Consider the following 26,955-nt stretch of genomic DNA (forward strand, 5'->3'; position numbering starts at 1 on the left):
AATTTGTTGTCCTTTGCTTACTTCTTTTTTTTTTTTTTTTTTTTTTTTTAAAAAGGACCGGTAAGGGGATCTTAACCCTTGGCTTGGTGTTGTCAGCACCACGCTCAGCCAGTGAGCAACCGGCCATCCCTATATAGGATCCCAACCTGTGGCCTTGGTGTTATCAGCACCGCACTCTACCGAGTGAGCCACAGGCCGGCCCATCCTTTGCTTACTTCTAAAATGGAGGAACTTCCTGAGGGGAACAATATTTGGGCTTGTGGTTGATCTAAATTGTTGCTTTGCTGCTGATTCCATGGGGAAGGCTTTTCGTGCAGCTTGGGTTTTAATGGTTGAATTTATAGGTACTTTCGGGTCTCGAGAGATCTGGTGCATCTGGGTTGTGTAGAAACTCTGGTCTGGGCCTGAGTCTTTTCAGCAAACTGCACCCCATGCATTTCTATATTCCTGACCAGTCTACACTGAGTGGTCCTATGCTGATTGGGGGGCAGATCAGCTGTCCTTGCTGTGCCCCAATGTTCTTCCGGTGGGCCCATCTCACCTATCGCCCCTGCTTCAACCACTTCCCATAGAATGGGCTGTAGGCCGGTCCCTTGCGGTGACTCACCAGCCTCTGAGTGGCTCCTTTTTTTTCAGTTGTTGTGTGTCCACAGGAACCTTATTAGTAGTCTTGCTGGTCTGGGGGCCACCAAGGCCCTCTTCTCCCCTGACGCCTCCAAGCAACTCCATCCAAAGGGCACAGCAGCAGCTTTTGCCAGCTCCTGCTCCATGAGCTCACCAACTCCAGCCTTGAAGCAGCCAGGGCTTGAAATGGTTGGAGTGATTCTTTCTTTCTCTCATCGTGCCTTCTTCTGCCTTCATGCACTCCGTAGGACTCTCTTCCTCCTCCCCTGATTTCTAGTGACCCCGGCTTGACTGCTGATGCTTTTTAATAGTTGTTGATTTGTGGGAGAGAGTGACACTGGGTACTGTCTCTTCTGCCATCTTGACCAAAAGCCACCACCATCTCACATTTAACTGAGACTCTTGATACACCCATTCCCATTCAACCATTCCTCTACTAGTTCTGGAGAACTCATTCTGTTGCTCAAGCCCAAACCTAGAAATCCAATTTGTGTCTCCCATGTGCTAAGCTGCAAAAATGGCTCCAATTTGTCATCCTTCCCTGTGTCCATGACTTTTGCTATGTGACCATGTAGTTCTTCTCACTAAAGACATCAGTGGCTACAGCTATTTTCTCACCCCTTGAAGTCTGGACTGGTCTCATGACTTGTTTTAGCTAACTGCTGATGGTGGGAGTGATGGCATATCAGTTCCAAGCTCAGACCTTAAGCAGCTTTTAGTGTTTCCACTTGTTGTCTTTCATTTCCGTCAATGCCAGAATATGTCCAGGCTAGCCTACTAGAGAAGAGACATGTGTAGCACAGCCAAGAAGCCCCGCTTAGTCCAGCCGAGACCTAGATCTGAGATAGCCTGGCAAACTCCAGTGATAGGAACAAGTCCAGCCGTATCAGCGGCTCTGCCTGCCCAACTAACTACCCAGACAATTACTGTTGTATGACACTGAGGTTTACTGTCTAATTTTTATGCTACAATATTAGCAATAAATAAGTGATATGCTCTTTCCCCCATTTTCTTATATCCCAGACATATCAGTCTATTAAACAAATCGTGTGATTTCTCCCTGCATAAGAGATCTCAAATCCACCCACTTTTTTTCCATCTGCATTGCTCCACTGTAGTCTACGGCCCACCATTACCTCACCTGAACTATTGGTTTCCCTGCTTCTGCCCTAAACACTTATAATCCGTTCTAATATTAGTGAGAGGGATTCTTTTTCCAAAACATAAATCACATCACCTCAGTCATTCCTTGCTTAGAGCCCTTTAGTATCTTCTCATTGCTCTCAAATTACAACCCAAACTCTTCACCATGATCCACGTGCCCGGTGTGGTCTGCCTAACACTGAGATGAAAAAGTAGCTTTTATTATACTCAAAAATGGTTTATTCAAAGAAAATTGAAATTACTTCCTATTTAGAAATTTCTGCTTGCAGGAAGGTGTTTTGCTATTTCAATACATGGAATATTTTTTTGGTAAATGTACCAAAATGTATTAAAATGGAATAGTTTCTTTGGCAGACACAGAAATTGAACATGAAGATCTTATTTTACCAAATGACAGACAAAAAATTAAGGTGGGTAGAAAGAGGAGAGAATGAAAGAAAAGTAACAATATACTGGAGATCTAATGTATAACACTGAAACTACAGAACGATAATGTTAGACCTGGAAAAGAGGTATACATTTGGGGCTCTAGGATCAAAAGTCAAATTGATGCTTTGAAAAGATATAGTGCAGTCAATTTCTAACTTCACATGAACAGTAAAATAGAGGAAAATGGGTTACCCCAAAGTAAGCAGTATTAGCTAGAAGATTAAACATAAAATCAAACTTCCTGAGAATGGATATTGGTAAATATTACTAAATATTTGTATGGAGTACTTTTGGCTCAAAAATCTTTTGCATATTTTCCTGACTTATACCTGAGGAACTTGGGGTTTGATTCGTTTTAATGCACAGAAATTAGTTTTCATCCTGACTTTATCCAAGCATACTAACTTGATGACTCACACAGTCTATGAGTTTGTAAGCCTTCCAAAAATGTATTGCCATGATTTTACTTAAAAGAGCACTATCCTTCAAGGAGCTGACTTCTAGGATCCATGTAGGTTGAAACATAAAGGATACAAAAGATGCAAAAACAGTACAGAAATCACTAAAACCAGTTCCTGTTCTTAAACAATGTGGTTACAGCCCAGAATAGCAAAGGCAGCACAGGGATAGCTTAAAAAGGCATTTGGTGTAGTCATGGGCCCTGGTGAGATTGGATGCTCATCTCCCAGGAAGCGGTCTTCAATAGGAAGTACAGTTTGTTAACGCTGTGTCACTCAGCTAGTATAGGCTTTCTGGCACCTGGCTCCCACAAAGTCTCTCCTTTGACTTCCTGTAATGAGGAGAGGGGGTGAAAGTGAAGGAAAAAAACTAGCTGGGTTCTGGTATTTGTGGAATTTCTCTTTAGTGAGCTGAGGGATTACAGCATTAGCACATGGCCCACAGCTCTAACCAAGGGTAAGAGAATTTTCTGAGAAAATGAAATCGAACAGAAATGATGCAGGAGGTGGAAAGTCCTTCTAACGTGTGTCTTCCAAACTGCCCATTCCTCTATCTTCTCTCACTCTTCATCCTCCACCAGGAATGTCACCTCCGTCTTCTCCCTGTGTCCACACCCAGCCTGTCCTTCAGATTCCAACTCACTCTACATCCCTCTGAGGCTCTCAAATGATAACAGCTCCCAGTTATCTCTCTCTTTAATAAATAAATCAAAACCAGAATTTATTTTCTCTGCATCCCTGAAACATCACACACACACAATCATACAATGTACACTATCTCAGTTTATTGTACCATAAACCAAAAACCCAATGGTCACTCTTTTTTCTGCCTTTTATTTCCCCAACACGCTCACCAATCACAGAGTTTGATCAGGTTTCCTCTGAAATATCTCTTGAGATTTCTGACCATTTACTTATATCCCCAGTGTGTCTCCCTACATCAGCTATCTTCACTTGTTTGATCTGTGCCTCCCTCTAATTTATCTTGTCCAAATATTCCCTTCCAACATATTATCCACAATGTAATTAATGCAGTCTTAATAAAATGCAAATCAGATCATGTCACTCTTTTGAATAAAACATTTCAGCAGTTTTCCTCTTCTCATGCTATAGGTCTCAATTTCTTTACATGATTTGCAAGGTTCTACAAAATCTGGCCTGGTTTCATCTAGTTCGAGTTTCATCTCTTTCTATTTCCCCACATTACATTTGCCTCCAGACTTATAATTTCTACAAGCTGTGTCTAAACACTCTTCTACCTGCCCTTTGACTGGCTAATTTTTATATATTCTTCCTATCTAAGGTTAAATACTTCCTTTTCTTTTGAGACTTCCTAATACCAATATAGATGTTTTCCCTGTGTGATACCACAGCACCCTATTCTACCATCATTTTATAGAGACAGGACTCTTAGTTGCAAATGATGAAACCAACTGTAGCTAATTAAGGGAGAACACAAATATTTTAAGTATTAGGTAGCTAACAGAATCTCTGTGATGGCTAAGGGATGGAACTTGGAGGCCACCCAGCCAGTAGTAATAATGCCCCAGGCTCCACTGTACAATGGCTTCAGTGGAGACACTAAGACTGCCATGGCTGAGCAGAGACACCACTAATTTTGCACCCTGGGTGCTACCATTAGGACCTCTACCACTGCTGCTGATTGGTGGAGCCCAGGTCACATGCCTTTACCCTCACTGCAAGGCAGGCTGGGAAAGTAAGCTACTGTCATCTATCCTGAGAAGTGCTCAAATTAATTGTTATGCAGTTTTGTTGAAGAACAGTTCCAGGGTAAGTAGCCATAACCACTTATTAAATTTAAAATCATTAATGAGTTTATCAAAAAATGTTAAAGTGGTCAGCTGGTATAGTATCTATCTTGTCTGTTTTCCAGGGACTCCTTTGGGCAGTACCATGTCTTCACTGGCAAATGACTAGGGCTCAATAAAAGAGCATGGAAATATGAATGAAATGCTGCTATACACTCTCTGAGTGCAGAACACATACCAATGAACAGGAAAGGGAGGTGTATAGCAGGCAAGCATTAGTGACAAACAAAGATAAGAAAAGAATTTCATTCTCAGCAAATCAAAAAGACATAGCCTGGTTGGAAGGATTTGGGCACTGACTGGTAACAAGGTGGCCAAAGAGGGTTAGAGGTGCTACAATGTGCTTTCATGACACTCCATATTTCTCCAATCAAATTTTATTGAATAGTTTCTTTGTTTCTAATTACCTTTGCAGAATAAGATCTGTGAAAACAAGGACAGTACCCATCTCCCTCTGGTCCTAGATGGTGTGTGATAGATATTTTTAAATAAGTGAGTGAATGAATGAATGAATAATGAGGGTGTGCGTAAAGGCACAGAGGAGGGAGAGGGAGGCGGGTGACAGAGAAAGGTGCCAGGTTCCAGTGGGGTGACTAGGATCAGCTCAGGCCAGACACTGGCCACTCCCACACAGCTCCTTTCTTTCTAATCCGCTTCTCGATTGAGGTCTCTGGAAAACAGCCAAAAAATTGTTATGGGAACGGTAGGCCCAAATAACACTCAAGCATCAGGAGGATCTGAGTGTTGAAAGCCACTTCTGTTCCCGTCCCTCAGCTGAGGGGGTGGGGAAGGTTCTCAAAGCCATAACTCCTTTTTAGGGGGATTTAGAAGGCATATAAAGGCCTCTGGCTAAGGACTTGCTTTCTCATTCCGCAGTCAGGGCCAGAGCTCTCGATCCTCCACTGGGAGAAAATGTCTAGCCAGTAAGTATCTCTGGGAGATTGTTTTTGAATGCCTCAGTGGGTTGATGGCAAATGGGCTATTTCAAGAGCTCCTGAAGAGAAGGCATTAACTGATGATCTGTTTGGGGAAGACCCTTATGTGTCAGTGGGGGGATTTCTTCCTATTTGTATTTTGAAGCAAATATCTAGGATTCAGGTCTGAATTATGGTGGGGTTTGTGTGACTTAGACTGGAGCTTAGAAGCAGTTCTGAGCATGAGGATCTCAGGCAGACCTGGGTTCCCCTTCTCGCCCAGTCATTCCTAAAGTGTGACTGTGGACAAATTACTCAACTTTTTAAAATCTAGGTTTTGAAATCTAGGTATACATAGACTAGGTATAACAATAGTACTTACCCCATTGCATTGCTGTGAAATTTAAATGCGTTAACGCCAATGCAAAGTTCTTTTTATGCTGTGTGGCACATAGTAAGTGCTTAATCAAAGGTAATTATTATAATTAAGGAGTCTGGTTAGAGCTCCCACTCTAAGAAGTTATAAAATGGAGCCAAAGAGAAGAGGAAGGAAATAAGCAAATATATAGAACCTAAATCTCCTGGTCTGGCTATTTTTAAAAAGGACTGTAGCTCTTGGGAATTGGTAGAGAAAGAGATGATAGGAAGAAATGAGAGTATAATATGGGTGAATAGACAGGGATGAGGTACCTGACCTGAAAAGCTGTCGTCTCCCAACCCATAGGAGGGAGAGGAATGAGTGTCTCCACGAGGCAAGAAAATCAATGACGCAGTGAGCTGAGAGTGTTGATAGGGTGCGTAATTCTGTGGGAAGGACCCTGTGCAGGATCAAAGCTCAGGAAGAGAAGTGATAGCAGCAGAATTGGTTAATTTGTCTTCAGAAACATGGGGAAACTGCAGAGGATAGGGTTAAATCCACTGTGACCACTGACATTAGGGGAGGTCACCCCCCCGATGTCAAAGGGAGCACTGAGCTGGGCCCCCTTCCAGACCTGAGTAGGTTTCTCTGTCCCCAAGCACTGTGCACTCCCTAGCTGAGGCTAGACCGGCAATGGGGAGTTGGCATCGAGCCATAGAGCAACTTCTCTCCTGGAACTGCCTTTGAATATCAACATAGGCTGCTTCTTCATTATTCTACCATTTCAGAGTCGAGCATCCTGCTGCTGGTTACAAGAAACTGTTTGAAACGGTGGAGGAACTGTCCTCACCACTCACAGCTCATGTGACAGGTTGGTCTCACCCATCTGGAAGCCACCCTCTCTTTCATTTCAAGGTCTCTCTTCTCTGGCTTCTTATTCATGGTGTCTCTCAGTACCAGCTCCTCCTGCAGGCTGCAGGGAAAGAAAACCTGGAGGTTCCGGCTTTTTATACCAAGAACTCATTTCTTCTCATTTATCTTTACTTCGTTTCTCTAACGTAGAAAGATGCTACCAAACTGGAATTCCTTGAGGGCCAGAACTGCACTTTTGTCATTTTCAAATTGTCAGTGCCTAGTTCAGTGCCTGGTATAGTGATGGCACAGTAATGTCCTATGAATGTTTGTCCCACTGGTGTCTGAATAAATGAATGCCCTGTGGCAAGCACCTGGGAATATGAGTATTACATTAAAGGGTGGAGGGTTTCATACCCCTTATAAAGGAAAATCATTGGTTCAAGAGTCAGGCAGATGTGGGTGTTCATCACAGCTCTGTTATTTTACTATCTGTGAATCCTATGACAAGTTACTTAACTTTCTCTCAATTCCTTGACCTACCAAAACCAAATTTTACCTCATGGGGATGTTGTGAAGATTAAATGAGACAGTGTAAATAGAATGATTCACCCAGTATCTGACACAAAGTTACCCATAGATGGTAATTATAATCATCATCATTATCCAAAGACACCATGTGATCCATACAGGATCCTTGCTTGGTGTAACATAGTGTTATAGGAAGGGACAAAGCCTGGGAGTCTCTCCTCCCAGTTTCCTCTTTTGTGAAATGGAAGAGATTAACCAAATGCTCTTTCTCAACTACATTCTGATGCTAACAGTCTAGGTATTAGTAATCAAACTGACATTATACCTTTTCGTTAAGCCATGCCTTCTTTTCAAGTTTTTAATCCTTTATCAGGTAGGCTGCTGAAACTAAGATGTAGGAAATAATCCATTTGCTAAATATATATATATATATATATATACTGGTAAGGATTAGGCAAACACTGCCCAAATGCTGTATTTCTCAAAGGATAATAGGGCACAAAACTAACTGTGTGTGCTGAAAGGCCTTAAGGACTATCTTGGGAACCCCTCATTTTGCAGGTGAGGAAACTGAGGCCCAGAGATGGCACATAGCAAATCCTGAAGGTGAATCTAGGTCTCTGACATCCAGCCCTGTGCACTTTCTGCTATAGCAGATTGATTTTAATCTGGATAGTAGTTCACACCCTCAGAGGATGTCTGTCTAGATTTTATACAGCCAGTATTCCTGTTGTATCATTTAAGTGTTTTCATCGATTGACATATATTTTTTCAGTGTCTTGGTCCCTGCTCCTAAACCATCCCTTTACCCCTTACTCCACCAAAATATATAGACTAAACTGAAATTCTCCTTAAACGTGAGATGACAAAAGGCAAATGGATTGATTTCTGAGGAGATCTATTAGGTGGAGAATCCCATTCCCTTCAAGATGCTTTTTCCCTCTTTCCTTCCAACCCTACATCCAAACTCTGGGGTGTGGCCACATTTCCCAGTTGGTCTCCTAGTGAAGAGTCAAGTCAGCAGACATGCTCCAAGTGCTATCCAACATGACAGCTGGGAATGAAAAACACAGCCAGCTTTATAAAGAAGAGGCTGCCCGATCAGGTTGCTAATATAATCAGTCGACCCTCGCAGGGACCAGCCCAGCCAAGGGCAGGGCTAAGAAGCAATGCTCTGTGTCTCACTTTCATCACAGGCAGGATCCCTCTCTGGCTCACTGGCAGTCTCCTTCGCTGTGGGCCAGGACTCTTTGAAGTTGGATCTGAGCCATTTTACCACCTGTTTGATGGACAAGCTCTCCTGCACAAGTTCGACTTTAAAGAAGGACACGTCACATACCATAGAAGGTAAGGGACCACTAGGTCCAACCCGCTCCGAGGAAGGGAGACCTAGCTCAGCTCCTCCTCCCATGTGCTTTTTAACCTTCTGAACCCAGGAAGAAACATATACATCCCCTTCCTTCTCAGAATCCCTCTGGGCCAGTGTATCTTTGTGGACACCTGGAGACCCTAGTAGGAGATAAAGAAGCTAAGAACTACAGCTTTGGGGTCCAGCATGCCTGGCTTCAAATCCTATATCCACCAGATACCACTTGCCTAGGTGGGTGACCTTTGGCAAGATGTTGGTCTCTAGTTTTTGGTTTTGTCATCTGTAAAATGGGAGAAATAATAGAATCTGCTTCCTAGGTTCATTACAAGGATTAAATGAGAACACGGTGTCTAGCACATAGGAAGCACTCAGTAATAATTATAGTTGATTGTTACAGTTGTTATTATTATTAGACTATTGTCTTGATTCTTTTCCTTTTTTTATACTCAGAAATGCTACTGGGAAGGAGGAAGGGGTGCCACAAAGGTGGGAAGGATCATGTATGTCTTAGCAATACCCAAAAGAGAAGTTTTGTGAAAACAAGAGATTGTTGCTAAAAGGCTTGAAGGTCTAAGTCATCACTCCAGGAAGCCCCCATTAACACCACAATAAATACTTTGTCTTCTGCTTTAACACTCAGGCCCATTAGTGGCTTTCTTGATCGGCAAAAGTTTTAGGCATTTCTGAAGAGACATCAAAAGGAAGAGTAAATGAAGTAGTCGGGGTAACTTGGACTGTCCTAGAAGAGAAACAGATCGTGTTAAGCAAAAATTTAGCTAGAAGAGTATATTTTGGAGTTCAGATGAAGTTTTCATATGCCTTCTAAAGACCTGGGTACTTTTCCCTCTTTATACAAGTGCAAAATCAGATTTTAATTGGCTCTCCACATGAGAAATCCTAGGCAATGTATGCCATCCAGCCTGGGACATGGCTCAGCAGATGGGCCTGTGCCATCAAGAGACTGAATTCAAGAATACCTACTTTAAAAAGTATCTGAGTAGTTTTTAAAATTGAAGAAAAACACAAGAGAGACAGAGGGAGATTGAGACAGATATAATTCAGCATATCCTGCCCTTTATTTGCCCACTGTAGGTTGATAGGTTACAGGCTACAGGGAGTCAGAGGTTCTGCATGAACCACCCATTGGGCTATACAGTATAATATGGAAAGTCCACATTGCCCAGCTCTGGCCAACCTGGTTTGTAAGCCAACTCGGACACACATGCCAATCCCTTAACTTCTGTGAACCTCTATTTTCTCATTTGTCACTGTGAGGTTTAGAAAACATAAACTTAAGTTCATGGAATAGTGTCTCTTTCCCCCTCTGTTACCCCAAGAAAGTGAGCTGACAATACTCTTTATTCTTCAGGCTGTGCATTTATGATTCTGACTTGGTGAAGACACATAGAGTGACTGTTCTAAGCTCCACACAGACTGCACTGAATGCTCCTCTCTATGACCTTTTCCTGTGTTTCAATGTCCTTCAGGTTCATCCGCACTGATGCTTACGTCCGGGCAATGACTGAGAAGAGGATCGTCATAACGGAATTTGGCACCTGTGCTTTCCCAGATCCCTGCAAGAATATATTTTCCAGGTTACTGAAACCAAACTGCATGTTATTAAAGACACTTTACATTAGCCATTTTTCTCTCATGGCTTGAAAGGTATTGGACTGAAAAATTCATTTGCTTCTGCAGGTTTTTTTCTTACTTTCGAGGAGTGGAGATTACCGACAATGCCCTTGTTAATGTCTACCCAGTGGGAGAAGATTACTATGCCTGCACAGAGACCAACTTTATTACAAAGATTAATCCGGAGACCTTGGAGACAATTAAGCAGGTAGGACACAGTGCTCAGGTGATGTCGCTCAGGAATTTAGAATTTGGAACATAGAATTAAATCAACTGTGCAATTTGGTGGAAACATGAGAACAAGATTAAGTTTCAAATCCTTGCTTTGTCACCAACTGCTAACTATGTGACATAGGGCAAATTTTGTTTCTTTACCTATGAAATTTTAAACACTTAGATGGATTGGAGGAAAACCATATCAAATGCCTAACATATTTCTTCATTTGTTCATCCACAAATATTTATTGGGTGCTTTCCGTGTACCACAACTTATACTAGAGGCAAAAGATACATCAATGAGTAAGACAACATGATCTTCGCCCTTCATGGCTTTTATAGGCCAGCATGGACCACATAATATGTACCATATTGGGTGCTCAAAAAATTGTGGCTATTTTTATTGGAAACCCTGCTATTCATGATTCTAGACAAACATGTTGCACCAATTTGCCTCTTATTGTAAACATATTTTAGTAGAAATAAAGCAATATTTTAAATGAAATAGCATAGAGCAAAATATCAGCCATATTAGGAAGTGAAAGATTTTGCTGAGAACTTAGGCAATCTCCATGCCACAGTCCTTAAAATAGGAGTAGATCTACATTTGCAACCAATATTTGTTAAAACATACCTACTTGCAAGGCATTGTTCTTGTCTTCAGGAAGCTTACCATCTAGAAGGGGAAATTAAACAAGTATACAACTTAACTATAATAGGACAGCAAATGTAATGAATCCTTTAGAAGGAAAACCTTCTAAGAAAGCACAGATGAGAAAAAGATTACTTTTGGCAGTAGTAGGTGATGCAAGGTGGGGCAGATCAAGGAAGGTTCAAAGGACTTACATTTGAGCTGGAATTAAAGGAGAGGTCAGTGAATTTCGAGAAAGGACATTCTAGATGGAAGGGGTAACATGATCAAAGGCACAGAGGTAGGAAAACAAGGGATATGTTCATGGAAACTAAATAATCTCTTTTGGCTAGACATGCCAAACATCTTGCAATGTGAGGAACAGTCCCCACAATGTAGTTAAATGTTGGATAGGAGGTAACTACATAGTGGGGACTGTCCCTCACATTGCAGAGGCTTGGGATTCCTGGCCCTACCTGCTAAATACCGGTCATGTCTCCTGAATCATTGTACAAACCCCAAATGCCCCTGATATTTCCAAATCTCTCCCTAGTGGGCAATAACACTCTCAGTTGAAAACTAGTTAGTCATCCAGAGCATGCAGTATCAAGGGGAATAGTGGAACTCAGGATAGGATGAAACTAAAAGCTTGAATAATGGGCTAAAAATTTGAAGTAAATTATTTAGCTGATGGGAAGCCACTGAAAGTTTTTGCTCAAAGAAGTGGTATAAGCAAAGATGTGCTTTAAGATGTTTAATCAGGAAGCTATGTGTGAGCTGCATGGGAGGGCGAAAGAGATAAGGGGTGGCTAGGAAATCAGTAGGTGGGATTCAAGACCAGAACTGTAAATGCGGCAGTAGTAGAAATAGAAAGGAAAAATAGCCCTGACACTGGGTCTCAAGATCACGAGCTGATTTACAATTCTCAACAGGCTATTTACTAACTCTTAATATGTGCACTCAATAGCTCTTTCTTGTCTTTGATGTGTGTGTGTGTAACCATACACAAGTGTATGTGTAAATCACTTAGAGAAGAACTAAAGCTGAGTTTCTTAGCCATTCATTTGATTCTGATAGTGAATCTGTATTTTAGTTGCATGATATTTTAATTGGAAATGTACAATCTATAATATGGCTCCAAAATAGACTTTATTAGGGGTCTGGTTCCATTGTGAATAGCACTATACCCTGACTTCATATAAAAATGTAGTTAGAAGGTTTGAGATTTTTTTTTCTTTACTGTTACTGAAATAGCCTCCTAACCAATGCTTTTGCCTCTGATTCACTTAAATACAATGTCCTTCATGAAGCAGAAGCAAATTTTGTAAAGTGCAAGTATAAATGTGTTACTCTATCTAGGGCACCCATAGTTTCCAAGGTAAACTCCAAATGAGAGCCTTTATAGCTAGTCCCTACTGACTCCCCCTGCCCCCTGCACCATGTTCATTACAGCAGCCATGCCAAATGACTAGTAATTCATTCTACTTCACAATTCTATGCCTTTAATTTTGTAAAGTGCAAGTATAAATGTGTTACTCTATCTAGGGCACCCATAGTTTCCAAGGTAAATTCCAAATGAGAGCCTTTATAGCTAGTCCCTACTGACTCCCCCTGCCCCCTGCACCATGCTCATTACAGCAGCCATGCCAAATGACTAGTAATTCATTCTACTTCACAATTCTATGCCTTTACATTAGGATTCCCACTCCCTGGAACACACCATCATCCTACTCCACCTGACCAACTTCCACTCATCTTTCAAGCACTAGTTGGAGTCATCACCCTCAGGAAGACAGCCTAATCCCCCAGTCTGGGTTGGATGGCCTTTTTCTACAGATACCATTTTGCACTCAACTGCACTTTATGCCAGCTTATTGGTTTAATACAGTGCCATCCAACAGAACTTTCTGCAATGATGGAAGGAAATGTTCTACACCCGCCTTGTCCAAGTGCTACTGAGCACTTGAAATGTGGCTACTGTGACTGAGGAACTGAATTTGAAGTTTTATCTAATTATAATTAATTTATATTTAAATTGCTACTTGTAACTAGTGGCTACCATATTGGACTGCACAGGTCTAGACTGAAGTTCTTGAATCACAGACCTTCTGTGTTTTCCTAGGTCCTAACACAGTGCCTGGCACATACCAGAAGCTCAAAGAGCACTTGATAAATGATGGAATAAATAAACAAATAAATGTCTTGCCCATTATTTAAATAAGTGTGCTAGAAACACCCTATGCTTTAAAAAATATTCTCCTAATCAAACAGAAGGAATTTCTTATGAGACTCCAAACTGAAATGTTGAATCATCTCTCCAAAAATGTTTGCATTTAATTCCAAGAGATTAATGGTTCCCTTGAAGTCTATTTAGGTTGAGACTTTCTATAGTAGCTAAATCCTGAGGTCTCTTTCTATTCCAAACTCATACTATGTGCAACACACTGGGTTTGGTATTTAGGTTGTACCATACAAAATTGCCATTTTTGTAAATCAAAAATTATTGAGTACAAGCAACTTCATACAATTCAATCTAATACAATAAGAAGAGCATAAAGGATTCCCATGACTCAAATTTGTCATTGTTTGACTTTAACTGGTAAGTGCCAAAAGAAAAGTAACTAACCAAAGCAGTGTATGGTATACATCAAATGAAGAGCACAGCCATGGAGAACTCCAGATTTCAGACATGTGAGGAGTCAGCATTGGGGTCAGAGGAGAGTTCTGCACTGAAGGTGGGGCTTCAGGAAGACCTGAAAGAGGGTAGGATCCTAAGGGATGGAAAGAAAGAGAAAGTGAACTGAGAGTGAGAGTGAAGGGGTAGTGGTGGGGTCAGACCTAGGGACACAGATGCAATGCAAAGTTTCTCTTATCACAGATGACATTTACTCCCCTTCCATAGGTTGATCTTTGCAACTATGTCTCAGTCAATGGAGCCACTGCTCACCCCCACATTGAAAATGATGGAACCGTCTACAACATTGGTAATTGCTTTGGGAAAAATTTTTCAATTGCCTACAATATTGTAAAGATCCCTCCACTGCAGGCAGGTAAGTTTGCCAGTCTTTCCTCTTCTGAAAACAAGTATCTATGTTGTGAGAAAGTTACTGGAAATACAGGATGCCAGATCCGAATGTCAAGATAGCATTATATGCATGGTAAAATTATTCAGACTTTAGAACAACTGCCCTCACCCCTACCCTACCAGGAACTAATGCCCAAGGAAACCACAGAGAGAGGTGACAACTTGAAAATAAAGTGGCCCAGTTCAATTCTACAATGTTTCAAGATGTAGTACATATGTGAATTTGATTACATACAATTTATATTCAAATCTTGCAAACATTTATAGAGCATTTATTCATGTGCCAGGCAAAATTAAATTAAACAAACATATATATGTGCATAATAGCATACATATGTATATGTATATATGAGAATGTACTAAGTATTTTGTGTTTAATTCCAAAAACTACAAACAAATCTATTAACTCATTAATGCTTTTTTAAAAAGAATTAAAATGGAATAAAGAGTACTCTAGAATTATACATTCATTGTCAGGTTTATTGATAACCATCTTGATGATACAATTATTTGAATTCATATGGATTTTTGTTTAGTATTGCTTAGTATAGTTCTCAAAGCATAGTACCTGGACCAGCAGCATCACTTGGGAACCTGTTAGAAATATAAATTTTGAACCCCACCCCAAGCAGACTGAATAAGAAAATCTGGGAGTGGGTCCGGCAATCAGTATTTCAAGAAGAACTTTATGCAATTTTAGTGCACACTAAGGTTTGAGAACCACTGACTTAATAGTAAATAAACTTTAATGTACATAAGAATTATTCTATAGGGCTATTAATACAAACCTATCTATACTATACTTTTTAGGCATCTTAAGGTATTGTAAAAGTCATTTTGACCATACTAAACTTTTGCCTTACTCCCCTGACTTAAACCCCACCTAAATTGTTGCAAGATGTGACTCCATTATACCCTGCCTGCCACAACCCTATTTGAGTGCACTCTTCCAAATCTGCTGCTATTTGGATTTTCCTGAGTGATTGCTGCTTCACATGAAATTTCACTAAGAAATACCAATGACTGAGAAAATGAAAATAAGTTCGGAAGGAAAACGAGATCAGAAAATGTATTTTTTTGCTTGTATAGCTGTTCTAAATGCTTTGTATTAAATAAATAAATAATAAATAAATGAATAAGAGGCTGTTCCAAAGCCTTTTAAAACCACTTTATTTCAGACAAGGAAGATCCAATAAGCAAGTCAGAGATCGTTGTTCAATTCCCCTGCAGTGATCGATTCAAGCCATCTTACGTCCATAGGTAACTTGAAGGCCTGCTATGAATCTTCAGGAAAACGCATATTTAAAGATCTGCTTTGCCTACCTTTGATACCAATCCTGATCACAACATTCTCTTACAGAAATCTAAATTTAAACATAATTAATTTCATGTAGGCACTGTTGATTGACATAACTGAGCATACCTCGTGTATACATATTTCTTTGTGGCTTGAGAATCAGCCCTTCCATTCACAAGCCCATTTGTGTTTCCAAACAGTTTCGGTCTGACTCCCAACTATATTGTTTTTGTGGAGACGCCAGTCAAAATTAACCTGTTCAAGTTCCTTTCTTCATGGAGTCTCTGGGGAGCCAACTACATGGATTGTTTTGAGTCCAATGAAACCATGGGGGTAAGTCTCAGATTTATTTGTCAAGTTTGATTCTGAAGGAGGCATGTTGCATAATGTATACTCTTTTCCTTTTCAAATGCATCAAAATATTTTTCTCATTTTTCAAGGTTTGGCTTCATATTGCTGACAAGAAAAGAAGAAAGTACCTCAATTATAAATACAGGACTTCTTCTTTCAACCTCTTCCATCACATCAACACCTATGAAGACAATGGGTTTCTGATTGTGGATCTCTGTTGCTGGAAAGGGTAAGAAAAGATGCTGGAGACATGTTACATCTCCAGTTGCTCCTGGAATTAGGACACTTTCAGAGAGATGCTGCTCTCGGTGTTTAACCTGAATCAATCTAAAAAAACAAGAGGTAGGTATGTGAGAGCCAAAAAATGTAACTGGAAAAGCAGTAGGGAGTTTAGGTCATCAGAATCACTCACAAACTGAACATCAAAACTATGGTTAATGATTGAAAACCAATTGGATCCATGAACCAGACCTGAAAATTAAAATTTCTGTGACCTGAGAAGTAAGCCTAAACTTGACAAGATCCCTCGGCGGGGGGAAGGGGGCAGGGGCAGGGGACTTAAGCCTCACCCACTCTGAAACTGTGAAAAAGAAGCATGCTTTTTTCAGACTAGTCAAGTCACTAAAAAGGCAATAGCCCTAAAGACATAAACAGAATAGTGAGAGAGAGAGGAGCAGAACAGAAATTGTCTAAGGCTGCTGATATTTAAACATCCAAGCGGCAGGTTTCTTTCTTTTTTTTTTTTTTTTTCACCCAGCGTGGGCAGAAGGAAATGGCTCTAATATACCTGGGTCATTAGCAGTTTCTGGGTTATGAAATGAAAAAAAGGAAGGTGCTTGTGCTTTTTAAAGGCATGAATCATCTCTCTAAAATTATTTGTTATTGTCTGTGCTCATGTTTGACTTCTTATTTTTGCAGATTTGAATTTGTTTATAATTACCTATATTTAGCCAATTTACGTGAGAACTGGGAAGAGGTAAAAAAAAATGCCAGAAAGGCTCCCCAACCTGAAGTTAGGAGATATGTACTTCCTTTGAATATTGACAAGGTAACCCCCTTCTACGTAGATTTTTGATACAACCAGAATGTTTCATCTCTCACAGAAATTGATCATGTTTATATATAAAGTCTTGAAATTTCAGAGCTGGAATGAACTTTAAAAATAAACTAAACTCCCTTCATTTTACAAACAAGGAATCTGAAGCTGAGAAAAGTGATGTGACTTAACAAAAGCCAAGTGTACTCATAGCAGAGCCAGGATGAGAACCAGGTTTTGTGATTCACAATCTACTGTTCTTTCCTTTACAAAATCCTTTTAAAAATATTTTTTCTGGGCCGGCCCTGTGGCTCACTCGGGCGAGTGCGGTGCTATTAGCGCAGAGGCCGCGGGTTCGAATCCTATATACGGATGGCCAGTGCACTCACTGGCTGAGTGTGGTGCGGACCACACCAAGCCGAGGGTTGCAATCCCTTACCGGTCCCTTTTTCTCAGTGAATAGTGCAGACCTGCTGATTCCTAGGATTCTTTGTCAATAGATAAATAAATAATTTGAAATACTGGAGAGATGAAGCATCAAAAAGTACCCTTGTAGGAAAATCAGTCCATTATTTTGGTTTTCTATAAATCTTCTGGAAACATCACTAGAGAATAAAAATCATTAATAACTTTAGACAGTCATCTCTTTATTCCTACGTTTTCTCCCCTGTATTTAGTGACTGTCTTTTTAGAACAACCAGAGTAACATCTAGGATTTTTAGTGTGATGGAAATGCCAATGAAAATCAAGAAAAATATAATTTTCATATATGAACATACACTCTCTCTTACATCCATACATTCCGTAGTTGCACAAAAGGGGTTGAGGCAGCTACATGGAATGTAAAACATTGTACCAAAGTCTTAGACATAGTACAAAAAGAAATGCAATTTAGAACCAGACACTACTGCTCTTAAGCAAGCTCATAAGCTCTATCAAAAAGGAGAAAGTGGGGAGGAGACTGAGGTTGGGCATGACAGACAGGTGAAAGAGCTTCTACAAAAGCACGCAAGAGTTTAAAAAGCAAGGCACAACATGGAAATGTAAAGTAGTTGCTGGGGCTCATTCACTGGGAGGACTGGGAAGCAGAGGGACTGGAAAGATGGATTAGGGTGATATTGTAAGAGGCTTTATAAGCCTTCAAGTGTTATACAAATGATAGGGAGCTAAAAAGAGTGTGTGGTGTGTGTAGAGCATGATCATATCTGTGTTTTAGAAAGCCCACACTGGCAGCATCATGGAGGACATATTGGAAGGTGGGGAGTTTAGAGACTAAGAACCCTATTAGAGGATTAATGCAATGGGGCAAATAAAAAAAGATAAATACCTGAATAAAGAAAATGGCAACTGAGAGATAAAGGAAAGTACAAAGCTGAGTCAGCTCAATGATAGAACCAACAGGAGTTGATGTCTAACTATATGTGAGGGGTAAGGGAGACGAAGGAGTTTAGAACAACTTCCATATTTCCACCCTGAGTAGTTGAGTGGATAATAGTACAGTTTGTTGAATTGGAAACACAGGAGTAGGAAGAACTGGTTTGCAGGAAAAAGAGTAGGATTTGTTGTATACACACTGAGTTTAAAGTACCCATGTGTCATCTCAGCAGAAATGTTCAATAGACAGCTGCTGTTCATGTAGCTGGAGCTTACAAGAAAGATCAAGGTGAGAGGTCCGTCTAGGTGCCCTAAGAACTCTTGCTCTGCCTTAGGAAGCATATCTCTGGCATGTAGTTGAGCATCCATAAAATACTCAACAAATGAATGAGTCTGTTGATTTTGGTAAACTCTTACTTTTCTAATAATGGCAAAATCACAATCATTTTTAAATTAAGGAAATATATTCCAAAACAGAAAAAAAGGACAGATTTTCCTAAATGTATGATCATCATTGACTGATGAAAGACCACCCAATTATTGACTATAGAACTTCAATGATGATGAAAAATATCTAGTGTCAGCCTAATCCCTGCCTTCTCTTTCCAAACAACCACTACAACAGGCACCATACTAGTGTTTTCAGTGTTTAGATCAATAGGATACACTTCTTCTCATGGAATCCATTACCTAGAGTAGAAAGAAGGAAGGTGGTTCAGTAATAGTAATGCATGTCAGCATGGAATGAATACTGTGAGGGAGGAATAAATTGCTTTAGCTAGTCAGACGATGGAGCAGGCAGGCTTGTTTGAGGAGATCCTGCAATGGACAGTATGGCAGGTGGAGATGGTGTTGAAGCCAAACAGTTGCTGACTGGAAGAACAGTTTGAGGAGAGAAGTAGGGAGGCAGGCCGAGAGACCTGGCTGTGATCCAACTGGCCAGAACAAAAGGAAAAGTACTGGAGTAAATGGGTAAAAAGCCACAGAGATTTATTTGGCTTATGATTCTGGGACAGCTGCATCTGGCACAGGCCTCAGACTGCTTCTACTCATGGCAGAAAGTGGCAGGCAGCCAGCAGGGACGAAGAGATCACGTGGTGAGAGGAAGCAAGAGAGAGAGAGAGGAGGTGCCAGTGTCTTTTAAACAACCAGCTCTCACGGGAACTAACCAAGGATGAACTCACTCACTACCCATTTTCCCCCAGGGAGAGCATTAATCCATTTGTGAGGGATACACCCCCATGACTCAAACAGCTTCCTACACTGTCACACTGGGGATCAGATTTCCACATGAGTTTTTGCAGGGACAACATATCCAAACTCTTCCAGTTGGTAATTTTGAAAGACTTTAAGATCAGGCTAAGAGGTTTGTACTTCTTTGGGCAGGTAATGGGAGACAGTGAAGGTTTTTAAACAGGAGAAAAGCTGATAGTTATTGATGTTGAAATTATGATCAAATATATAAGAATAGGTAGATGACACTACTAACAGGGGGAAAATCAAACTTTAGGATAGGTCTTATAAAAGAACCTTTAAAATTTTGCTTCTTTTTATAATGAGAAAATTGATAGCCAGAGAATACCAAGAGAGAAAAAATGATAGCCAAGCACAGAAGCTCGAGAAATCATGTGGTAGAAAAAGAAGAACCAGAAAAAGAACAGAAAGAGCCACCAGAGAGCCCTAGTTACTGCTAAGCGAAGGTGATGCCACATCTGTTAGGGCAAGAGAGAGTTACAGTGGTGCCCATTGCTATAGATAAGTTGAGAAGGATGAAAACTAAGAACAAAACACTGGACTTAGTGATCTCCAAGGGCGTAGCATGAGAAGCAAAGATCAGGTGTCAAGGAACTAAAGGCGAGTGACTGGGGGCAGTTACTGAGTCTACAATGGTAAAGGTTTGGCAATGAGAGGAAAAATACAAAGATCATAAATTAGGGAAGGAGAGGTAAACAGATCAAGAAAAAGATGAGAAGAGCTAAGGAGAGGAGAGAGTATAAATGACTTAGGTTTCGGGGCCGGCCCGGTGGCGCACTGCGCTAGTGTGCCGCTTGGGAAGTGCGGCGGCGCTCCCGCCGAGGGTTCGGATCCCACATACAGACCGGTTCCCGCTCACTGGCTGAGCGAGGCGCGGGGGCAACGCCGAGGGTTGCGATCCCGTTGCCGGTCCCAGTCCGGTACGGGGGCGACACTGAGGGTTGCGATCCGTTGCCGGACACGGAAAAAGACAAAAAGACAAAAAAATAAAAATAAAAATAAAATAATAATAATAAATGACTTAGGTTTCAGTTTACTGATAATGCATCTTTAAATATATATACATATTATTATTTTTGGAAAAGCAGTACATTTAGATCATCAAAACAATCAAAACAATATACAAAGGTGTGTATATATATATATATCAGGAAGTCTCACTCCAAGCCTCTTTCCATCTATTCCATTCCATTCCTCCTCATTTCCTATGTGTAACTTTTATTAATGTCTTCCTTTTTCCTTGTTTATGCAAATAAGAAAATATAAATATATATGTATATACATATATATAATTATTATTTCTCATTCTCTTACAAAAAAGTAACTTTCTCTATTCACTGTTTCGTACCTTGCTTGTTTCATTTAACAATGTATATTGAAGATCTTGCTTTTTCCAATTGCACAGTAGTCTTTTTGTGAACATACACAAGTTTACTGGATCAATCCCTTACTGCTGGGCAAGAGAATTGTTTTTCATCCTTGGCTATTACAAATAATGTCACAAGAAATAACTTTATAGGTATGTCACTTCATATATGTGCAGACATATGAGTAGGATGAATTCTCAGAAGTGAGATTGCTGCGTCAAAGGGTAAATGCATCTCATTAAAAAAAAAGAAGTCAAAAGAAGGATCTAGTTTCTTCAAGAAAACAAAGATAGTATTACAGATTTCTTATATTAAAAACCTAATTTAGTAATATAAAAAACAAGATAGAATAGAGTAAAATCACTTAAAACCCCATAAATGATATGTTCAACATAGACATTTGTATTTACCTCCATTTCACAAAATCTCACAAAACCTATTCATCTATTTTCTTCTCTCCTCCCATCTCTTTTCTATCCTGAAAATCTCCTGATATTTACTATTAATTCATAGTCCACCACCAAAAAAATCCCCTATAGTCTCTTCTCAGAATGTTCTTTCCACTTTCTTTCTTTAATATCTGGCTGTCTCCTGAGGACACTGGTCTCTCCAGCAGTAATTTCCAGGGGAGGTAGTTCATCCTCTGTACCCCTCATACCTGGAGTTGGTGTAGGTGTCCTTGAAGCTTTTTGCTGCTTCCGGACCACTGTATCCTCCAACCACACTTAATATCTCCCAATTTTTAATCCCATTTCATCTAATCATAATAGCCAAGCAGTGTGTATTTGGGGGTGTGTGTGTGTGTGTGTGTGTGTGTGTGTATATATACATACATATATACATATAGATGTATATATGTATGTGTATATATATACACACACACACACATACATACACACACACAAGGATCTTCAAAAAGTTCATGGAAAGATGTGTACTTTCTTTCAATTCCACTTATATATGTATGTGTATATATACACACACACACACACACACACACACACAAGGATCTTCAAAAAGTTCATGGAAAGATGTGTACTTTCTTTCAATTCCACTTTTTCACGAACTTTTTGAAGTACCCTCTACACCCCTCATTATTGTTGTCATCTACTAATCAACACTTCCTCTCCCTCCTGGTTCAATGTCACTCTCTTCCCAGCTCTACTTCTGTCTCTTAATTCTTGATGACTTCAATATTCACATCATAGGTGATTTTTCTAACAACCTGGCCTCTTGGTTCCTTGACCTCTTCCTCTGATCTTGTCTTCTTTTCTATCTCAGCCCCTCACTCTCTGAAGTCATATGCTTGACCTGGCCATTACCTACGACTGCTGCTTCCAATCTGTTTCATGCATGACACACCTTGACTACCACCCTTTATCTTTCAACATCACTTGCCCTACTGCAATTCCCACAACTTCCTCCTCACTTAATTTTAATTCCATAGTCAATAATTATAATCACCCCCTCATATAGACCCTCATTTATTTCTCTTGCCTCTTTCTTACTTTATCAAACTCATTTGTCAAAATGACAACCCTAGTTAAATTCAGCTCTCCACTCATTCCATGCTTGTACTTTTGAGGTTAAATAGATTGTACTGAAAACACACAATCATGTTAATCCATCCAATTTTAAATGCGTGACCACAAACCTTGTTGCAACATTTTCCGACTTCACTTACTCTTCCACTTTGCTAAATATTCCACACCCTCTTCTCTTCAAACTTTTAACACCTCCCACCTCCCACCTCCACACTCATATGCAGCTGATGACTATGCTTCCTATTTCTCTCAAACAAATGGAAGAAATAAGGAAAAAACCATAGACTCCTGCCATCACTTCTACCCGCCCACCAGCATCTGTACTCACATACTGAGTTACCCACTTTCCTATCCAGAGCTAATCTCTCCCATCCTCCCTCACCCACTCAAGGACATCACTCTAGCAATTCTCCCCCCTCTCTTACATCATCACTTCCTTTTCCTTCAATAGATCACTCACATCATGTTTTACAAAATTCCCTTGATTCCTTTTGCCCAATCAGCTACTCCCTCATTCCTCCTCTTGGAAGGCACCAGAATTTGGTTCTTGGTTTGCCTCTCTCCCATTCGTATACTCACTCCCCTTTAAAGACTCATGCTTTAAAGCAGCCTACACTTACATTTCCAACTTTCTCTTAAACTCGAGGTTTTTACATCTTAATACCAACCCCCATCTCCATTTGGGTATTGAACAGGCATCTCAAGCATAGTAAGACCAGAACTTCTCATCTTCCTCCACCAAAAATCTTACCCCAGCTGTAGTAGTTTCTATAGTGGTTGTGACAATGCCGACTTTTAATGGGTCAGGCCAGACACTTTCATGCCTTTCCCCCAGCCCATATCCTATCCTTTAGGAAATCCTCTTGACTCTGTCTTCCAGTTCTTACTAACCCAGTGCTACTAGCCTAGTCCAAACCACTGTTTCCTTATGACTGGACTACGCAAGACAAACAGGTCTGCCTGATTCACTCCTGCATCTCCGCTACTCCCAAGTTTCAAAAGAGCAACCAGAATGGTTCTTTTAAAAACAAAACATAATCAAATGTTTGATAAAAGTATTAATAAATGGATATGTTCTTAGAAAGAGATCATGGTATCCATTGTCTTTATAAAATAAATCTGAAAAAATCATGTGTACATATGTGCACCCATATGCATGTGTGTGACAAGAGATCTTAGAAAACATCTGGTCCAGTGGTTTTTCTATTTTCTTTTCTCTTTGACAACATAACTGTATGGGTTTTTTTCCCAAACAAAATCAAAGTATATCCTAATTATAGAAGAAATAAACACCCTTTCGTTCCTCAGGCAGTTGATGTCTTTGTTGTTCTGCAGAAAAACATGTTTTTTTCTTTTTGCAGAGGCCTTTTCTCAAAGCCCTGTCTTTTTTTTTTTTTTTTTTTTTTTTTTTTTGAGGAGAGTCTCCTTTTAGAGATGAGAAAATTGATGGCCTAAGAGGTTATGTGACTTCCCAAGTGACACACAGCCAGTGACTGACAGGCACACACAGCTTGCCTTGGTCGCCTTGCAGGGCTTCCTCATCTAGAGTTTCTGCAGTGCTCTTCCCTGCATGTTGACCTGAGAAAAAGCCCAGGAGATAAAACTCAGGAGGTGTGCATGTACGGCTGCTTGAATTTTCTTTCCTGCTCACTGAGGCTTCTGTTATCTTCTTTCTTAGGCTGACACAGGCAAGAATTTAGTCACGCTCCCCAACACAACTGCCACTGCAATTCTGTGCAGTGACGAAACCATCTGGCTGGAACCTGAGGTTCTCTTTTCAGGACCTCGCCAAGGTGAGATGATCTGGAGAAAACCTCACATGGGAGGGAACAAATGTTCCATTCAGAGATTAACAGAGTTTTCCTAAGCATGTGCTCTATTTTATAGCATTTGAGTTTCCTCAAATCAATTACCAGAAGTATTGCGGGAAACCTTATACATACGCATATGGACTTGGCTTGAATCACTTTGTTCCAGACAGGGTAATTAATTCATCTTACTAATATTAGAACAGAGCTTTGAGTCATAGGCTAGTTAAGGAAAGCATACTGATTGACTGATTGGTTGGTTGGTTGATTGATTTTTCTTTCTTACGAGCAGCTCTGTAAGCTGAATGTCAAAACTAAAGAAACCTGGGTATGGCAAGAGCCTGATTCATACCCATCAGAACCCATCTTTGTTTCTCAGCCAGATGCCTTGGAAGAAGATGATGGTAATGAATACAATGGATGTTTCTAATCACTCTCTTTTTGTTGGAGTTCTGTGTGTTAGTTCTTTAGGAGAGGAGTTAAGTTGATTATTCCCTAATGTTCAGAAATGATCCTCAGTACTATGAATGGGACAGCACTAAAAAATTTAAACTGATTTGAAAATGAGTTTTATCGTGTGGTCAGGTCTTGTTGATTACTAGTGGGAAAAAATGCTAAAGCACCATCTGGTATTGTGGTAGAGCATTAATGCATACTCTAGATGAGGGAAAGAAGGAGGATGAAATAGCAGCATGGATTCTAGGTTTTCATCTTTTCTGACCAAGATACGTTTCTGAAAAAGGACAGCGTTCTAAGAAGGGAAACTGAGTATTCTAGCAGATCAGAGAAAATGAGAATGCAGCTCTGTGACTCTAGTTTTGGTTTATTCTTTTAGCAAGCTGGGGCTAGTAAGGGATCCAGAGCCACAGCTTATAAAACAGCAACTCAATTACAAAGCATCAGTCTTAGTTAACTATTGGTTAGCTGGGACAGGAAGGTAGGTTATACTGTCTGGGATTAAATATAGGAAATCACAGAGAAATGAGATAAATTTTAGAGGCATTTCATATAAATAATTTTACATATACAGCCCATCCATTCAAAACGGCAAAAGGTTTGTTCTCATTTTGTCTGAAGGAAGTCAGCTTCCAGATATATTTTGGAAACTGTAGATATAATACAGCTTACTATTTCGAAGTCTTTTAATACACATTTTTCACTTAATCATCACTTTTTTTTTTTTTTTTTACAGTAAGTAGACCAGGCATTCTAGTCTCTGGTTACAGATAAGATCACAGGTCCATTAATTCAATGAGTATTTAATGAGCACCTACTATGTTCTAGGCATGATAATAGGATATTGAGATACAGCAGTGAGCAAGACAGACATGCTCATTCCCTTCCTGGATATCATAGTCTAGGGAACATGAAAAGCTTAAAAGACCCCTTCAGGTGGTCACACAACCAGCTGTTAGAAGAGTCAGATTAAGAAGTCAAGTCATATGGTTTTCTTTATCAATGTATACCTCCTATATTATTTTAATGGCATTTAATTTATGGGTCTGGGCTTTTAAAAATTCAATACTGCCTTATTTACTTCTGATTAACAGGTGTAGTTCTGAGTGTGGTGGTGAGCCCTGGTGCAGGACAAAAGCCTGCTTATCTCCTGATTCTGAATGCCAAGGACTTGAGTGAAGTGGCAAGGGCTGAAGTGGAGATTAACATCCCTGTCACCTTTCACGGATTGTTCAAAAAATCCTGAGCATATTCTAGCAAGATATGGTTCTGGTGACAAAACTAAGAAAACTAATTTCAGGTCTGCAATCAAATTCTGTTCAATTTCAGCCTGCTGGATGTCATGTTTTTAACTTGCAGATGCACACAATTTCACAGTGCTTTACAGAAAGCACTGAGTTGAGCAAGCAATTTCCTTTAAAAAAAAAAAAAACTGGTAGACATTTAGATAATATTTTCTCTGTTAAGACAGACCATAACTGAAAAACTGTTTTAAATATTTAGCAATCAGATAGGGAATGAATATGGACTTAATAAACTGCTTTTTATTCCTATTATAAAAGTGTATTTTAGGCACCTATCTGCTCCAATTATTTTTTTTAACATTTAGAAACCAAAGTCTTCTACACCTGGTTTGATGTGGCTTTGCTGAGTCAAGACATTATCATGCAAAAAGGCTTAATTACTGAATGTCAAACCAAACTTTTTCTCAAACCAGGGACTATCATCTAAGAGTAATCATAGTAATTGTTTCACAAGTATATAACTACTTAAAGATTCTCAAGATTATGAACTTTAACCTTTCCATTTAATATAGACAATTAATGTTATTTCTGATTTTACAATAAGGAAATCAATGCCTAATCAACTGAGGCCTCTCAACCAAATAACATCTCAGAGATTAGGTTATATATTAAAAGCTTATACAACATCTAAGCAAGACATACAGTACTGACTAATTTTTTGAAAAACAGAGCTTAAAATACTTACAAATATAATATCTACTTAAAATTGGATTATGGGATAATTTGAGGGGTTATACTTTGTTGCTTCTCTTCTGTTTAATTATATTTAAGCACTGTGCAATCATCTGACCAAAGAGAGAGTAAAAATATTAAATCATTAACATTCAGACCTGTATTTATAAATTTTAGACACCTTTGTATTTAAATTACCCCCTTCTGTGCTACAGATTGCAAACAAAAATAGATATTGACAAAAAGTTGTATTCAATATCTTAATCTTGATATCTACTTTATGCTCAAAAGCATTACATATAATTGTATTTAAGATGATCTTCATCATGTTTGACTAGGTAAAAATAGCTTGAAGGAACAGACTGACCAGGGTACTTGATGCATCCATTTTATTTCTTTA

At 39.7% G+C, this 26,955-nt stretch overlaps 1 protein-coding gene across 1 annotated transcript; it reads left to right on the top strand.

The window, feature by feature from the left end:
- The first annotated feature begins 5,370 nt into the window (after nucleotides 1-5,370).
- RPE65 (retinal pigment epithelium-specific protein 65kDa) lies at nucleotides 5,371-26,158 on the top strand. Its single transcript, XM_008586629.1, has 14 exons — nucleotides 5,371-5,427; nucleotides 6,565-6,647; nucleotides 8,356-8,506; nucleotides 10,016-10,123; nucleotides 10,227-10,368; nucleotides 13,910-14,057; nucleotides 15,271-15,352; nucleotides 15,590-15,722; nucleotides 15,830-15,969; nucleotides 16,659-16,788; nucleotides 23,994-24,108; nucleotides 24,203-24,297; nucleotides 24,416-24,527; nucleotides 25,674-26,158. The coding sequence occupies exons 1-14, from the start codon at nucleotides 5,417-5,419 to the stop codon at nucleotides 25,823-25,825; spliced, it is 1,602 nt and encodes a 533-aa protein (XP_008584851.1). The 5' UTR covers nucleotides 5,371-5,416; the 3' UTR covers nucleotides 25,826-26,158.
- Nucleotides 26,159-26,955: the final 797 nt, after the last annotated feature.

The sequence above is a fragment of the Galeopterus variegatus genome, unplaced genomic scaffold (genome assembly GCF_000696425.1).
Source record: "Galeopterus variegatus unplaced genomic scaffold, G_variegatus-3.0.2 Scaffold4054, whole genome shotgun sequence".
NCBI lineage: Eukaryota > Metazoa > Chordata > Mammalia > Dermoptera > Cynocephalidae > Galeopterus > Galeopterus variegatus.